The sequence below is a fragment of the Loxodonta africana genome, chromosome 2 (assembly GCF_030014295.1).
Source record: "Loxodonta africana isolate mLoxAfr1 chromosome 2, mLoxAfr1.hap2, whole genome shotgun sequence".
NCBI classification, from domain to species: Eukaryota; Metazoa; Chordata; class Mammalia; order Proboscidea; family Elephantidae; genus Loxodonta; species Loxodonta africana.
The window spans coordinates 106,193-124,514 of NC_087343.1; the positions used below are offsets into that span (position 1 = coordinate 106,193).

Genomic DNA, 18,322 nt, shown 5'->3' on the forward strand with positions numbered 1-18,322 from the left:
ATTCAAAGGCATCAATTCTTCTTCAGTCTTCCATATTCATTGTCCACCTCAGTGCATAGGAGGCAAGTGAAAACACCATGCTTGGGTCAGGTGCACCTTAGTCCTTAAAGTGACATTTTTGCTTTTTAACACTTTAAAAAGGTCTTTTGCAGCATATTTGCCAATGCAATGCATTCTTTGATTTCTTGACTGCTGATTCCGTGGATGTTGACTGTGGATCCAAGTAAAATGAAATCCTTGACAACTTCAATCATTTCTCCATTTATCATGATGTTGCTTATTGGAGCAGCTGTGAGGATTTTCGTTTTCTTTACGTTGAGGTGTAATCCATACTGAAGGCTGTAGTCTTTGATCTTCATCAGTAAGTGCTTCAAGTCCTCTTCACTTTCAGTAAGCAAGGTTGTGTCGTCTGCATATCTCATGTTGTTAATGAGTCTTTCACCAATGCTGATGCCCCATTCTTCTTCTTCTTCTATAGTCCAGCTTCTCAGATTCTTTGCTTAGCATTCAGATTGGATAAGTATGTTGAAAATATACAGCCCTGACACACACCTTTCCTGACTTTAAACCACGCAGTATCCCCTTCTTCTGTTAGAACAACTGCCTCTTGGTCCAAGTACAGGTTCCTCGTGAGCACAACTAATTGTTCTGGAATTCCCATCCTTTGCAACGTTGTCCATAATTTGTTATGATCCACACAGTCGAATGCCTTTGCATAGTCAATAAAACACAGGTAAACATCTTTCTGGTATCCTCTGCTTTCAGGCAAAATCCATCTAACATCAGCAATGATATCTCTCATTCCACGTCCTCTTCTGAATCCCACTTAAAATTCTTGTACTTCTCTGTCAATGTACTGCTGCAGCCATTTTTTAATTATCTTGAGCAAAATTGTACTTGTGTGTGATATTAATGATACTGTTTGCTAATTTCTGCATTCTGTTGCATCACCTTTCTTTGGAAAGGATACAAATATGGATCTCTTCCAGTCTGTTGGCCAGGTAGCTGTCTTCCAAATTTTTTGGCATAGACTAGTGAGCACTTCCAGCACTGCATCCACTTGTTGAAACATCTCAATTGGCATTCCATCAGTTCCTGGAGCCTTGTTTTTCACCAGTGCCTTCTGTGTACCTTGGACTTCTTCCTCAGTATCATCTGTTCTTGATCGTATGCTACCTCCTGAAATGGTTGAACACCAAACAGTTCTTTTTGGTACAGTGACTCTGTGTATTCCTTCCATCTCTTTTGATGCTTCATGCATCATTTAATATTTTCCTCATAGAATCTTTTCATATTGCAACTTGAGGCTTGAATTTTTTCTTCAGTTCTCTCAGCTTGAGAAATGCCGAGCTTGTTCTTCCCTTTTGGTTTTCTATCTCCAGGTCTTTGCACATTTCATTGTAATGCTTTACTTTGTCTTCTCGAGCCACCCTTTAAAATCTTCTGTTCAGCTTTTTAACATCATCATTTCTCCCTTTTGCTTTAGCTACTCGAAGTTCAAGAGCAAGTTTCAGAGTCTCTTCTGACATCCATTTTGGTCTTTTATTCCTTTCCTGTCTTTTTAATGACCTTTTGCTTTCTTCATGTATGATGCCCGTGATGTCATTCCACAGCTTGTCTGGTCTTTGGTCTTTAGTGATAAATGCATCAAATCTGTTCTTGAAGTGGTCTCTAAATTCAGGTGGGATGTGCTCAAGGTTATACTTTGGCTGTCATGGACTTGATCTAATTTTCTTCAGCTTCAATTTGGACTTGCATATCAGCAACTGATGGTCTGTTCCACAGTTGGTCCCTGGCCTTGTTCTGACTGATGATATTGAACATTTCCATCATCTCTTTCTACAGATGTAGTCAATATGATTCCTGTGTATTCCATCTGGTGAAGCCCACATGTAAAGTCGCCATTTATATTGTTGAAAAAAGGTATTTACAGTGAAGAAGTTTTTGGCCTTGCAAAATTCTGTCATGCAATCTCCAGCGTCATTTCTATCACCAAGGCCATATTTTCCAACTACCAATCCTTCTTCTTTTTTCCCAACTTTTTCATTTGAATTGCCAGTAATTATCAAAGCATCTTGATTGCATGTTTGATCAACTTCAGACTGCAGAAGTTTGTAAAAATCCCCAATTTCTCCATCTGTGGTGGGACATAAATAGTCATATTAACTGGTTTTCCTTGTAGGTGTGTGGATATTATCCTATCACTGATGGCATTGTACTTCAGGATAGATCTTGAAATGTTCTTTTTGCTGATGAATGCGAAACCATTCCTCTTCAGTTTGTCATTTCCAGCATAGTAGACTATATGATTGTCTTATTCAAAATGGCCAATACCAGGGCAGTGCCAAGATGGCAGACTAGTCAGATGCTTCCTGTGATCCCTCTTACAACAAAGACCTGAAAAAACAAGTGACTCAGTTATATATGGCAATCTAGGATCCCTGAACATCAAAGATAAAGTTGAAATGTCAGACTGAGTGGCAGGAGGAAGGAGTCAGTTCACAAGCAGCAAGGACTTGCCAGAACTGACCTGGAGGACACCGGCACCCTGCAGGCTGGATAGGCTGGCAAGCAGTAACGCTCAGGACATGTTTTCCACATCAGGAGAAACCAAGCAGCAGAGAGTCTACTCAAGCCTCCAGAACCAGGGATAAGTGGCGCTCAATTGGCAAAAGATAAGTACAAACGTCTAACCTACTGCACGGATCAAAAAAACCCTTCCCCCATTTAGGAAGTCCTTCTCTTCCATTTACCTGCCTCCTCCCCTCTCTGCTTCAGTCCTGGTCCAGTGCATCCCCTGGGCCGGAAGTAGAACCCATCATATGCCCTGAGCCATTCTCCCGGTTTTGGAGAGGGAACAAATTAACAAACAGGAAAAAATAATCTGCTACCTTCCCTGAGCCAGGAATTCAGGGCAGGCATAGCCCCTTTGCCTAGGCACAGACATAAGGGGTCCATGGATTTTCAATGCCTTTCGCTCTTGCCTGGACCTGTATGGGCCCATTTCAACAGCATAGGCCCTCATTAGCACAGTACAACACAGTATATACCTGAAGCCTGTTTTCAACTGCATCAGCTGTAAGGGGAGTGTCAGATTCATGACATTTGACACAGCCCTGCCCATTGAGCAGTGTGCTCACCTACCCACATCAGGGGCCTGAGGACTGAAGGCTCCACCCACTCCATCCACCCATCTGTGACAGGAGTCCAAGAATAAGAGCTGCCTTCCAGTTCTTACAGACAACAGCATTGGGTGCCCGTAGCCTGGCTGCAAAACCCACCCACCCATGTGCTCTAGGGAACAGGGACATGCCTTCCACCCAGATGTGCAGGGGCAGATGGCAGCCCTCTGCCATGCTCAGCATATGACTCCCTGCTGCAGCCAGATATCTGTGCCTGCTCCAATCACCCCTGCCTGTCTAGGACTGTAGGTGAGAGCCTGCACCACACACTCAGTGACCGACAACCTGGATACCTGAGCTGAATCCACACAAGAAAAGTAAATGGACTCCTGGGCTCACATACCTAGTAACAGGCCAGACCACCTGGTGACAGGATGTGAGAGCTTCAAAGATGCCAATAATCAAACTAGCTTACAAGACCAGCCTATTTTGGCATATCTAAACAAAACAAGAAGCTAGGACACAGTAAACAAACATAAATATAATAACTTATTGGTGGGTCAGAGAAAACAGTCAATATCAAATCACATAAAGAGGCAGACCATGTTGGCTTCAGCAAGGGACCAAAATTAAGAAACAAACCTTCTGGATGAAGAGAACTTCTTGGAATTACCACAGGTAGAATTCAAAAGATTAATATACAGAGCTCTTCAAGAGATCAGGAAGGAGATCAGGCAAAATGCAGACCAACCCAAGGGACACACAGACAAAGCAACAGAGGAACTTAAGAAGGTTATACAATAGCATAATGACAAACTTAACAGGTTGCAAGAGTCCATAGAGAGACAGGAAACAGAAATCCAAAAGATTAACAATAAAGTTTCAGAACTAGACAACTTAATAGAGAGTCATAGGAGTAGAATTGAGGTGATGGAAGTCTGAATTAGTGAGACTGAAGATAAAGCACTGGACACCAACTTACATGAGGGAAAAACAATAAAAGAATTTAAAAAAATGAAGAAACCTTAAGAATTATATGGGAATCTATCAAGAGGAATAACCTATGAGTGATTGAGTACCAGAACAGGGAGAAGGGGATAACAGAAAATACAGAAAGAATTATTGAAGCTTTGTTGGCAGAAAACTTCCCTGATATCATGAAAGATGAGAAGATATCTATCCAAGAAGCTCATTGAACCCCACACGGGGTAGATCCCAAAAGAAAATCATGAAGACATAATCAAACTTTCCAAAACAAAAGATAAGGAGAGAATTTTAAGAGCAGCTAGGAATAACGAAAAGTCATCTACAAAGGACAGTCAATAAGGGTAAGCTTTGACTACTCAGCAGAAACTATGCAGGCAAGAGGGCAATGGGATGATATATATAAACCTTGAAGGAAAAAAATTGCCAGTCAAGAATTATATATCCAGCAAAACTGTCTCTCAAATATGGTCATGAAATTAGGGTATTTCCAGATAAACAGAAATTTATGGAATTTATAAAAACCAATCCAAAATTACAAGAAATACTAAACGGAGTCTTCCAGTTAGAAAATCAATAACATCAGATAACAGCCCAAGACTAGAACACAGGACAGAAAAACCAAATATCAACCCAGATAGGGAAGTCACGAAAACAAGTCAAAGGTAAAACAATGAAAATAGGGAAACAGAGACATCAAAATGTAAAAGATGACAACGTTAAAACAAAAAAGAGAAGCTAAATAATGTAGTCGTAGATCTTTGGAGAAGAAGTCAAGGTGATACAAGGAAATAAAAGATTGGTTTAAACTTGGAAAAATTGTGGTAAATATTAAGGTAACCACAAAGGAAACTAACGATCCGACACATCAAAATAAAAAACAAGAAAAAAACTCAGCAAATACAAAATCAACAACAAAGAAAAAGATGAAAAGAAAATACCTAAAGAAAAATGACTGAGCACAGAAAGTTAAGTGGAACAAAGAAACTATCAACAACCCACAAAAAAAAATACATCGAAATGACGGCACTAAACTCATACCTATCAATAATTACTTTGAATGTAAATGGACTAAATACACCAGTAAAGAGATAGAGTGGCAGAATGGATATTAAAAAAACATGATCCGTCTGTATGCTGCCTACAAGAGACACAACTTAGAATTAAAGACACAAATAAACTAAAACTCAAAGGATGGAAAAAAACATATCAAGCAAACAACAAGCAAAAAAAGCCAGGAGTGGCAAAATTAATCTCTGATAAGATAGACTTTAAAGCAAAATCCACCACAAAGAATAAGTAAGGACATTATATAATAATTAAAGGGTCAGTACACCAGGAGGACATAACCATAATAAATATTTACACACCCAGTGACTGGGTTCCAAAATACATAAAACAAACTCTAACAACACTGAAAAGAGAAATAGCTCCACAGTAACAGTAGGAGACTTCAACACACAACTTTCAGGGAAGGACAGAACATCCAGAAAGAAGCTCAGTATAAAGACATGGAAGATCTAAATGCCACAACCAACCAACGTGATCTCATAAACACATACAGAATACTCCACCCAACAGTAGCCAAGTGTACCTTTTTTTCCAATGCTCATGGAACATTCTCCAGAATAGACCACATATTAGCCCACAAAACAAGCCTTAACAGAATCCAAAACATCAAAATACTACAAAGCATCTTTTCCGATCATAAAGCCATAAAAGTAGAAATCAAGAACAGAAAAAGCAAGGGAAAAAAAATCAAATACATGGAAACTGAACAACATCTTGCTGAAAAACTACTGGGTTACAGAAGAAATTAAGGACAGAGTAAAGAACTTCACAAAATCAAATGAAAATGAAAACATGTCCTACCAGAACCATTGGGACACAGCAAAAGCAGTGCTCAGAGGTCAATTTATAGCAATAAATGCACATGTCCAAAAAGAAGAAAGGGCCAAAATCAAAACGTTAATCCTACAATGAGAACAAATAGAAAGAGAGCAGCAGCAGAGTACATCAGGCACCAGAAGAAAGGAAATAATACAATTAGAGCAGAATTAAATGAAATAGAGAATAGAAAAACAATTGAAAGAGTTAACAAGACAAAAAGCTGATTCTTTGAAAAGATCAACAAAATTCATAAACCTGTGGCCAAACTGGTAAAAGAAAAACAGGAGAGGAAGCAAATAACCCAAATAAGAAATGAGATGGACAATATCACAACAGACCCAACTGAAATTTAAAGAAAAGTACAGACCAATATCCCTCATGAACATAGATGCAAAAATCCTCAATAAAATCCTAGCTGAAAGAATTCAACAACATATCAAAAAAAAAAAAAAATCATCATGTTCAAGTGGAATTCATGCCAGGTATGCAGGTATGGTTCAACATTAGAAAAACAATCAATGTAACCCATCACATAAATAAAACAAAGACAAGAACCACATGATCTTATCAGTTGATGCAGAAAAGGCATTTGACAAAATCCAACACCCATTCATGATAAAAACACTCAGCAAAATAAGAATAGAAGAGAAATCCCTCAACATAATAAAGGGCATTTATACAAAGCCAACAGCCAACATCATCCTAAATGAAGAGAGCCTGAAAGCATTCTTCTGGAGAATGGGATCGAGACAAGGATGCCCTTTATCACCACTCTTATTCAATGTTGTGCTAGAGATCCTAGCCAGAGCAATAAGGCAAGAAAAAGAAATAAAGGGCACCCAGATTAGTAAGGAAGAAGTAAATGTATTCCTATTTGCAGATGATATGATCTTATACACAGAAAACCCTTAAGAATACACAAGAAAACTACTAGACCTAATAGAAGAGTTCACCAAAGTATCAGGATACAAGATAAACATACAAAAATCAGTTGAATTTCTCTACACCAACAAGGACAACTTTGAAGATGAAATCACTAAATCAATACCATTTACCATAGCCCCCAAGAAGATAAAATACTTAGGAATAAATCTTACCAGAGATGTAAAAGACCTATACAAAGAAAACTACAAGACGCTACTGCAAGAAACCAAAAGAGACCTATGTAAGTAGAAAAATATACCTTGCTCATGGATAAAAAGACTCAACATTGTGAAAACGTCGATTCTACCTAAAACAATCTACAGATACAATGCAATCCCGATCCAAATTGCAACAACATTTTTTAATGAGATGGAGAAGCAAATCACTGAGTTTATTTGAAAAGGGAAGAGGCCCAGATGAGTAAAGCATTGCTGAAGAAGAAGAACAAAGTGGGAGGCCTGATTTTAAAACCTATTATGCTGCCACAGTAGTCAAAACAGCCTGGTACTGGTACAACAGATACCTAGACCAATGGAACATAACTGAGAATCCAGATGTAAATTCATCCACCTCTGAGCAGCTGATAATTGAAGAAGGCCCAAAGTCAGTTAAATGGGAAAAGACAGTCTCTTTAACAAATGCTGTTCGCATAACTGGATATCCATCTGTAAAAAAATGAAATAAGACCCATACCCCACATCATGCTCAAAAACTAACTCGAAATGGATCAAAGACTTAGATATAAAATCAAAAATGATACAGACCATGAAAGAAAAAATAAAGACAAAGCCAGGAGCCCTAATTCATGGCATAAACAGAGTACAAAACATTACTAACAATGTACAAACACCAGAAGAGAAACTAGATAACTGGGAGCTCCTAAAAATCAAACACTTATACTCATCCAAAGACTTCACCAAAAGAGTGAAAAGACTGGGAAAATTTTTTTGGCTACGACATATCCGATCAGGGTTTAATCTCTAAAATCTACAAGATACTGCAAAACTTCAACAACAAAAAGACAAATAACCCAATTTAAAAAAACAGGCAAAGGATATGAACAGGCACTTCACCAAAGAAGACATTCAGGTGGCTAACAGATACATGAGGAAACGCTTGCCATCATTAGCGATTAAACGAAAAAACCAAACCCACTGCTGTCGAGTCAATTCCGACTCATAGTGACCCTATAGGACAGAGTAGAACTGCCCCGTGGAGTTTCCAAGGAGCACCTGGCGGATTCGAACTGCAGACCTCTTTGTAGCACTTAACCACTACATCACCAGGGTTTCCATTAGCCATTAAAGAAACACAAATCAAAACTGCAATGAGATACCATCTCAGCGCGGCAAGGCTGGCATTAATCGGAAAAACACAAAATAATAAATTTTAGAGAGGTTGTGGAGAGACTGGAACGCTTATATACTGCTGGTTGAAATGTAAAATAGTACAACCACTTTGGAAATCAATTTAGGGCTTCCTCAAAAAGCTAGAAATAGAAGTACCACAGGATCCAGCAATCCTACCCCTTGGAATATATCCTAGGGAATTAAGAACCTTCACAGGAATAAATATATGTACACCCATGTTCATTGCAGCACAGTTCACAATAACAAAAAGAAGGAAACAACCTAGGTGCCCATCAGCAGACGAATGGATAAACAAATTATGGTGTTTTCACACAATGGAATACTGCACAATAAAGAACAATGATGAATCTGTGAAACATCTCATAACATGGAAGAATCTGAAAGGCAGTATGCTGAGTGAAATTAGTCAGTCGCGAAAGGACAAATATTGAATGAGACCACTATTATAAGAACTCAAGAAAAGGTTTAAACACAGAAGAAAGCATTCTTTAATGGTTAAGAAGGTAGGAAGGGAGGGAGAGGGGAATTCACTAACTAGATAAAAAACCAAACCAAACCCAGTGCCATCAATTCCAACTCATAGCGACCCTATAGGACAGAGTAGAGCTGCCCCCATAGAGTTTCCAAGGAGCTCTTGCTGGATTCCAACTGCTGACCTTTTGGTTAGCAGCCTTAGCTCTTAACCACTATGCCACCAGGGTTTCCAACTAGATTGTAGACAAGAATTATCTTAGGTGAAGGGAAGGACAACACACAATACAGAAGAAGTCAGCACAACTGGACTAAACCAAAAGCTACGAAGTTTCCTGAATACAACCAGATACTTCAAGGGACAGAGTAGCAGGGGCAGGTCTGGGGACCATGGTTTGGGGGGACATCTAGGTCAAGTGGCATAAAAAAGTTTACTAAGAAAATGTTCTTCATCCCACTTTGGTGAGTGGTGTCTGGGGTCTTAAAAGCAAGTGAGTGGCCATCTAAGATGCATCAGTTGGTCCAACCCACCTGGAGCAAATGAGAATGAAGAACACCAAACACACAAGGAAAATATTAGCCCAAGAGACAAAAAGGGCCACATAAACCAGAGACTCCATCAGCCTGAGATCAGAAGAATTAGATGGTGCCTGGCTACCACCAATGACTGCCCTGCCAGGGAGCACAGCAGAGAGTCCCTGACAGAGCAGGAGAAAAGTGTGGTGCAAAACTCAAATTTGAATAAAAAGACCAGACTTAGTGGTCTGACTGAGACTGGAGAACCACAGAAGACATGGCCCCTGGACTCTCTGTTAACCCAGAACTAAAACCATTCCCAAAGCCAACTCTTCAGGCAAAGATTAGCCTGGACTATAAGACATAAAATGATACTCATGAAGAGTGTGCTTCTCATTTCAAGTAGATACACGAGACCAAATGGGCAGCTCCTGTCCAGAGGTGTGATGAGAGGCTAGAAAGGGATAGGAGGAGCAGGTTGAATGGACACAGGAAATCCTGGGTGGAAAGGGAGAGAGTGCTGTCACATTATAGGGAGAGCAGCTAGGGTCACAGAACAATATGTGTATGAATTTTTGTATGAGAAACTAACTTGAGCTGTAAACGTTCACCTAAAGCACAATAAAAAAGGACAATACCAGTCCATTTCAGCTCACTAATGCCTAGCATATTCATGTTTATGCATTCCATTCATTTTTGATGATTTACAATTTTCCCAGATTCGTACTTCGTACATTCCAAGTTCTCATTATTAATGGATGTTTGCAGCTGTTTCTTCTCATTTTGAGTCATACCGCATCAGCAAATGAAGGTCCTGAAAGCTTGACTCCATCCACGGCATTAAGTTCAACTCTACTCTAAAGAGGCAGCTCTTCCCCCGGTCATGTTCTGAGTGCCTTCCAGCCTGAGGGGCTCTTCTTCCAGCACTATATCAATGTTCTGCTGCTATTCATAGGGCCTTCACTGGCCAATTTTTTCAGAAGTAGACGGTCAGGTTCTTCTTCCTAGTCTATAGTGTGGAAGCTCAACACAAATCTGTTCACTAAGGGTGACCCTGCCGATATTTCAAATACTGGTGGCGAAGCTTCTAGTATCACAGCAACACACAAGCTACCACAGTACAACAAATTGATGGTCACATGGTAGAAGTTGAAGCTGCGTTGACTGGTAACCAAACCCGGGCCTTCCAGGTGGCAGACAAGAACTCTATCACCAGGGCACCAGTGTTCAGGAACCTGCTGCCTTGTAGTCAATTCTGACTCCTAGAGACCCTATAGGACAGAGTAGAACTGCCCCATAGGGTTTCCCAGGAGCTGCTGATGAATTCGAACTGCCGACCTGTTGGTTAGCAGCCGTAGCTCTTAACCACTAAGCCAAAAAGACTTCAAATCAATTATATAAACTTCCACCATAAGAAGCTAGGAAAAGAAGAGCTAATTAAATCCAGTTTAATGAAACCCGAACCAATTAAATATGAGCACAAAAATAAAGAGGGTAACTTTTCACACACACAAGAAAATTGCTATCATATTAGTTTTGAGGGGAAAAATAGGAGTCTAGATGAATTTTGTATTTGCATTCCTTCTCTGGTGCCTCTCAGTTCTCGCCCCACTCAGGAGACACCGGCAGACAAGCAGCAGGGTGTAATCTACAAAAGAAAGAGGGTAAGGACCACCCGGACCCACACGGAAATGTGATCTGGAGACTTTAGTGCAGAGAATGTTATCTGGCCACTCAGATTAACTGCAAAGGGGCAACGAGAGCCATAGGGCTCCCTTCGGCCCAGGCAGAGGGTCCACGGAGGGAACGGTAACCCATGACAGCCCCTCTGCCCTCCCCCTACTACAGTGGGCCTAGGCAAAGTGTCCATGGCGGGGACAACCCATGACAGCCCCTCTGCCTGCCCCCTCACTACAATGGGCCTAGGCAAAGTGTCCACAGCGGGAACAACCCATGACAGCCCCTCTGCCCTCCCCCTACTACAGTGGGCCTAGGCAAAGTGTCCATGGCGGGGACAACCCATGACAGCCCCTCTGCCTGCCCCCTCACTACAATGGGCCTAGGCAAAGTGTCCACAGCGGGAACAACCCATGACAGCCCCTCTGCCCTCCCCCTACTACAGTGGGCCTAGGCAAAGTGTCCATGGCGGGAACAATCCATGACAGCCCCTCTGCCTGCCCCCTCACTACAGTGGGCCTAGGCAAAGTGTCCACAGCGGGAACAACCCATGACAGCCCCTCTGCCTGCCCACTCACTACAGTGGGCCTAGGCAAAGTGTCCATGGCGGGAACAACCCATGACAGCCCCTCTGCCTGCCCCCTCACTACAATGGGCCTAGGCAAAGTGTCCACAGCAGGAACAACCCTGACAGCCGCCTCTCTGCATGCCCCACCCCCCATTACGATGGGCCGAGGCAGAGCGTCCATGGAGAGAACAGGTGGTGAAGGCCCCTCTGCCGTTTCCCCTACTACACTGGTGGATAAGTGTGTGTATGTATTTTAAATTAAAATAAAACATCTAGAGTGTGTGTCATTCTTTTTAATGATTACCTGCCCTGATCCCTCAGAACTGGAGACTCAGACATAAACTCAGGATGGAACGAATTGACCCCAAGCTTCACAGGGAGAGGACAGTTTTGACGGGAAAGTATTGCGGTCATCCTGGTGCCTCGGGCCACTTTTCAGGAAATATCAGTGTAGATTCTTCCCACCACCACCCCCCAAATTAAATTCCAGGTGAGTTAAATTTAAATAAAAACTGAAAGAGAGATAGTTACAGGTGAATAGGAACCTGCTTTCCAAATGGGTAAATCCAAAAACCCGTTGCCATCCAGTCGATTCCAACTCATAGCGGCCCTATACAAAAGAGTAGAACTGCCCCGTAGGGTTTCCAAGAAGCTGCTGGCGGAGTCAAACTGCTGACCTCTTGGTTAGCAGCCGCACTCTTAACCGCTGGGCCACCAGGGCTCCAAATTACCGAAGAGAAACTGCAATTCACCAAGCCCGTGGGGACGATGGTCAAGTGCAAAGGAAATGGCAAGACATCCTTTGGCTTGTCAGTGAGCATAAATAGCGTGAAGATTAACCTTCAGCGTGGTGAGGGACCATGAGCTAGTGCATCCAAGCACTGTCTATGGTCACCTAAGTTGGAATGACATCCCAGGAAGCGGGTTTTTAATGTGGATGAAGACTCTTTAAGTGGTCATTCTCTGTGTCAGGAAGTTAGCCCACAGCAAATGATCTAAAACAAAAGCCCAGATTCATTCTCAATATTGTGCATGGCCGTATTATTTATAATAGTAAAGAATGGAAGTCAAGGTTTGGGAGTGGTTAACAGTACAGCAAAGACTGACGGTTTTTAAAGAGCTTTTAAAAAATATGGGGAAGTGGTTACGATCTAATTTCAAGCCACAAAAGGGGTTGTAAATTTGTTTCATACCAGCTTTTTTTAACCTTTTTATAAACAATCAAAGGGAGAGTGCAGGTGTTTGCGTATGGACAGTGGTCGGAGGGCTGTGTGTGGGGTGTGAGGGCAATTCCACTCTTCTCCCTTCCTTAACTTTAGGAATGTTTTCTAGCTAGTAGGATCAGAAAAGAGGGCTTTATGAAGGTGGAGATAAAGGATAACTTCTGTCCAGCCCATCCAGGCTTAACTTAACACTCTGAGGTCAACACTGTCTGTGCTCAGCCCCACTGGGACATGAGTGGGGCACCACGCTTCAAGCGAGGGCTTGCTGAGGGGATCTATGGTTGACCACACACAGTCTGTCCTGCAGGCAGCTGGTCAGTCTGCAAACGTGTGGGCATCACTGTATCTGATGGATGGTTGCTGGAGTGCACGTGGTAGGGGTCCAGCCAGACAGAGGCTCTGTAGGCTGCTGTCCCACTGCCCAGGGTGGCCTGGAGGACAGGGGTCCATGAACCATCAGGGTGTGGATACCCCAAGGACCCAGGGGAGCCCACTGTGGTCAGCACAGATAATCCACAACCAAACCCTCTGGCTTTCCAAAAGGAGCAGGCGAGTTTACTTTTGTGTTGTGCTTGGTTTTTTGAGTGGGAGGTTAATGCTGAGCTTTGCAGAATATGGAAGTACTTGGTGCGGTTCATCATTTATGATTTAAAATCTGCCAATGGTGTTGTGAAATCCGGGCTCCTGGGCTGTTCTGGGAAGTGTAAACAGTCTGCCACCTGTGAGTGAGAAGACTGTGGTCTCTGCCCCTTGGGAAACTGTGAACAGCCCAAGTAGACCACCTAGAGGAGATCCAAAGTGAGAGAGAACCTTGGGCTCTGCAAGCAGAGCTGCTTGGAATATGACCAGATGCTCTGCTCTAGTGGACTGTCTAGAAGAGACCTGAAACGAGAGAGAACCTTGTACTCTGCAAATGGAGCTGCTCAGAACATGACCAGATGGTGTGCAGCCTCTGGTCTCACTGCTGCCACCCTGGGGACCCTCCAGACTCGGTGCACTGCCATGAAAATCTTGGGTAATGCCCAGGTTGGGGCTGGAAGAATGTCTTCATCTCCTTCTCTATTTGCTTCCTTTTCAAACCTGTGAAGTGCATACTCTCGCGCAGCCACCTTGCTGTAGTTCAGGAGTTCATAACATGTGCATTCTCATAAAATAGCATTCGGAGCCCCCAAGTTCTGCGTAAAGGAGCTACTGCTTCCAACCTTCCTTCTTATCTGGGACAGGCCCCTGCCAAACCCTAACCCTTCATAGAGAGAAACGATGTGATGGAACCAATGAGAGAAAGAGACAGAGAGACATAGAGTCAGACAGACATAGAGAAAAAGAGATACACAGAGAAACAGAGATAAGGCAGACCAGGAAGCCACGCTGCCCAGACTGAGACTGATGGAGCTGCGTCAGAATGAGCCTTGGGTCCCAAATTTCCTGACTGAAAAAGAATCACTGGCCAAGCCACTCCCAGATTCCTGACTTAAAACATCATGAGCAAAATAAAGCAGTTGTGTTAAGCCCCTATTTGGAGATGGTTTGTTATAGAGCCACAGATCGTGAGAACGAATGCTATAGCAAACAATGATTGTGAGAATGGCACAGGACTGGGCAGTGTTTCATTCTGATGGGCATAGGGTCACTATGAGTCGGAACTGACTCAACAGCACCTAACAACAACAACAACATTGAAAACAGAAACAAGTTTATCACCGCAATGGACGACTGAATGATGTCAGTCCTCAAAGTGACATCTTTGCTTTTCAACACCTTAAAGAGGTCTTTTTGCAGCAGATTTGCCCAGTGCAATGCATCCTTTGATTTCTTGACTGCTGTTTCCATGGACATTGACTGTGGATCCAAATAAAATGAAGTCCATGACAACTTCAGCCTTTTCTCTGTTTATCATGATGTTGTTTATTGGTCCAGTTGTGAGGATTTTTGTTTTCTTTATGGTGAGGTGTATTAAATAATGAAGGCTGTGATCTTTGATCTTCATCAGTAAGTGCTTCAAATCCTCTTTGCTTTCAGTAAGCAAGGTTGTGTCATCTGCATATTCCAAGTTGTTAATGAGTCTTCCTCCAATTCCAATCCTCTGTTCTTCTGCATATAGTCCAGCTTCTCGGATTGTTTGCTCAACATACAGATTGAATAAACATGGTGAAAGGATATAACTCTGTCACACACCTTTCCTGACTTTAAACCATGCGGTATCTCCTTGTTCTGTTCAAACCATTGCCTATAGGTCTATGTAATGATTCCTCGTGAACAATTAAGTGTCTGTAATTCCCATTTCTACATTGTTATCCATAATTTGTTACGATCCACACAGTCCTATCTTTTACTTCATCATTTTTTCTCTCGGCTTTAACTGCTCTGTGTTCAAGAGCAAGTTTCTGAGTCTCTTCTGACATCCACTTTGGTCTTTTCTTTCTTTCCTCTCTTTATAATGACCTTTTGCTTTCTTCACGTATGATGCCCTTGATGTCATTCCACAATTTGTCTGGTCTTTGGTCATTAGTGTTCAGTGCATAAAATCTATTCTTCTGATGGTCTCTAAATTCAGGTTGGATATGCTCACGGTAGTACTTCGGCTGTCATGGGCATCTTTTAATTTTCTTCAGATTCAATTTGAACATGCATGTGAGCAATTGATGGTCTGTTCCATAGTCGGCCCCTAGCCTTGTTCTGACTGACGATATTGAGTTTCTCCATCATCTCTTTCCACAAATGTAGTCGATTTGATTCCTGTGTATTCCATCTAGTGAGATCCACATGTATAGTTGCCATTTATATCGTTGAAAAAAAGGTATTTGAAGTGAGTAAGTCATTGGTCTTGCCAGATTCTATCATGAGATCTCCAGCATCCTTTCTATCACTAAGGCCATATTTTCCAACTATCCCTTCTATCTCTAAAGCCATATTTTCCAACTACCACTCCTTCTTCATTTCCAACTTTCTTGTTCCAATCACCAGTAATTATCAATGTATCTTGATTGCATGTTTGATCAATTTCAGACTGCAGAAGTTGGTAAAAGTCTTCAATTTCTTCATTTTTGGCATTAGTGGTTGGTGTGTAACCTTGAAAAATGGTCATAATTGATTCCTAGCAGGTACAGCTGGGCTTTCAGTTACCTGCCTTTCGCACCAGACGCAAAGGCGGTCCTAACAGGCTGGTCTGTGCCTTTTCTTGCACAAAGGGTTAAGGGGTCACGTTTGAGGCTATGCTTGCTGAGTGGTGCTCTGGCCAACTTGATGTTTTTGGGGGGTGGAAGACTGGTAACCGACAGAGGCCATGTACCATATGGGGTGCTGGGTGAGTGTCAGAGGCTGGCACCCCCTCCCCTTGGCTCTGGGGCCCTATTTGCCTGGTGCCCCCTCCCCTTCGCTGTAGGCTGCGTCCTTCTGCATGCTGGCTGACCCTCCTGCCCTGGGCCCAGCACAGAATCTGGATGGCATGGTTTCACTTCCTGAGTCGAGCAGGTGACCAAGGCCTGCCCATGCACACCGGGACCTCCAGTCTCTGCTAGGGCGCACCATGGCAGGGGCAATGAACATGTGTGTTTCTTTTTTCCAATCTGAGGTTCGTCTTTTTAATTATGATGGCCCTAGGGCGACGCCTGTCAGGGAGACGTGTGAGTGTTGGGGCTGCATCTGCTGGGTGGCGCTGGGGCCCTCCAAGAGTGCTCTGGGTGTCCCTGCCCCCTGCTAACCTCCATTTTCCCCTGTCCTCTCTTATAGGCCCAGTAACCCAGCCTCATAACCCTCCAGGACGGCTGGCCACTGTGCGCCTGAGGGAAGGTGGTGGTGCAGCTGGCCACCCTCTGCAGAGTCCGGCTTAGGCCCCATGACTTCTACCTGCATGTGGCAGTCGGGCATCAGCACACGGCCAGGCGGGTCCTGACATGCCTCTCCCGGCGAGGGGGGGAGACGGAGCATATCGCTGTCCCTGAGGCCATGTATGGCCAGGTCTTCACGGGAGAGTTCCTGGAGCAGGTGAGCACTGATCAGGGCAACTTCCCTCTGCAGAGCTGCCTGCTGACCACCAGCACTGCCATCCACTGTGCCCCATGGGGCAGCTTCACGGATCCTACCTTCGTCCTGCAGGGCCGCCCCCAGCCTGAGCATCCACAACTCTGTAACACCTGGGAGGCCCCTGCCTCAGCCATGGTGGGCACCCTCTCCCTGCAGGGAGCTCCGACCCTGCAGCCCCACAGTGGGCGCCCAGACGGAGACCCTGCGACCCCCCATGAGAACTTGGATGGAGACTTGGAGGGGCCAGGAGTGGGGCCAGGGCCCATGGACAGAAGGGGCAGCCCCGAGGCCTTCCACACAGGTGGGCCCAGCCCGGGCCCCAGGGGGCGCTGGTTCCGGAAGTCGTATGTGGAGGCCCTTCGCAACCCCGTGCCTCTGGGCTCCAGCTCCGAAGAGTCCCTTCTGGATGACGCCATGGACCCAACGCCCAGATGCTTGAACCAGGGCAGCAGGCCCAGGGCAGGTGCCACCCTGGTGCAGAGGGGCTCTGTGCCCCGCCAGAAGCCACAGGAGAGTCACCTGCCCACAGACAGGGCAAGGATGGCACCCAGGAAGTCAAGGTCGTGGGATAAGCCCCTCAGGGTCCCCCTCAGCAAAGGACCCAAGACCCAACAGGAGTCTGGTGACTCGGCAGACATCCAGACTGCAGGGATGGGATCCACGGGTCTCAGTGCTGCACTGCGGAGCCCCGAGAGCCCCCAAGAGGAGGAAGGTAAATGCCCCTTATCACATCCCCATGCTGCGGTAACAAGGTTCACGGGAAGCCCTGTCTCCAAGTCCACCTTGACTTGGTGAGACAATATTTGCGTCGATACACCTCCACATTGACAGAACTGAAATACCAGTGTTTCCCAGGATTGCACCTGTGCTGTAAGGTGTGACCACCTACATTCCCTACCTGAAATGGGCCAGGTCTCTCCAGGTTCGATGGGACCCTGTTATTTCCATGTGTGTCTGTGTTTGCATTAGTGCTGAGCTGAGCAGCTATCTCGGACCACAGGGAAAGGCCTCCTCTGACCCGCCTTTCCTTGGTAGGTGTTCCTCTAGCCTCAGTCGGCGTCAATGCAGATAGCAGCAGCTCTCGGAGACCAATGCCTAACACCTTCTCCAACCAGCAGCCCAAGCCGCTGTGCCCCGAGGGCCCCGGAGACCCTGAGCTCCGGGTACCTGGCCAGGTGCTAGATGTCAGCCCCATACTGCTGCAGTTGGGGACAGTGATCCTCCCAGGTAAGCCACACTGTGCCACACGGGTCCCCCCTCCCTGTTCCCTGGGCCTAGCCCACACTTAGGACACCCCTCTGTCCTCACAGGGACCCGGGACCACAGCGGCCGGGCAGTGGTGCAGGTGTGCATGGGAGGCCCTGTCTGGGCCAGGGAGCATGCCTCGAGTGCTGAGCTGACCCGCCTCCTGATGTACCTGCACAGCATTCCCAGGTGGGACCCAAGCTGGCTCCCAGCTGCTTTCAGCTCAGACCTTCTATGTCTGGGGCTCCTATACTCCCAGGGGTAGTGATATGATCAGGAGTGTGCTGCAGGGATAACCCGTGTGAACGT

At 44.5% G+C, this 18,322-nt stretch overlaps 1 protein-coding gene across 1 annotated transcript in view; it reads left to right on the plus strand.

Annotated features, from left to right (window-relative positions):
- The window catches only part of PLEKHG4B (pleckstrin homology and RhoGEF domain containing G4B), a 61,081-nt gene that overhangs the window by 1,044 nt on the left and 41,715 nt on the right, over positions 1 to 18,322 (plus strand). The window contains 3 exon segments of the mRNA XM_064276083.1: positions 16,475 to 17,480; positions 17,804 to 17,995; positions 18,079 to 18,202. Coding sequence (XP_064132153.1) covers positions 16,475 to 17,480; positions 17,804 to 17,995; positions 18,079 to 18,202 — 1,322 coding nt within the window.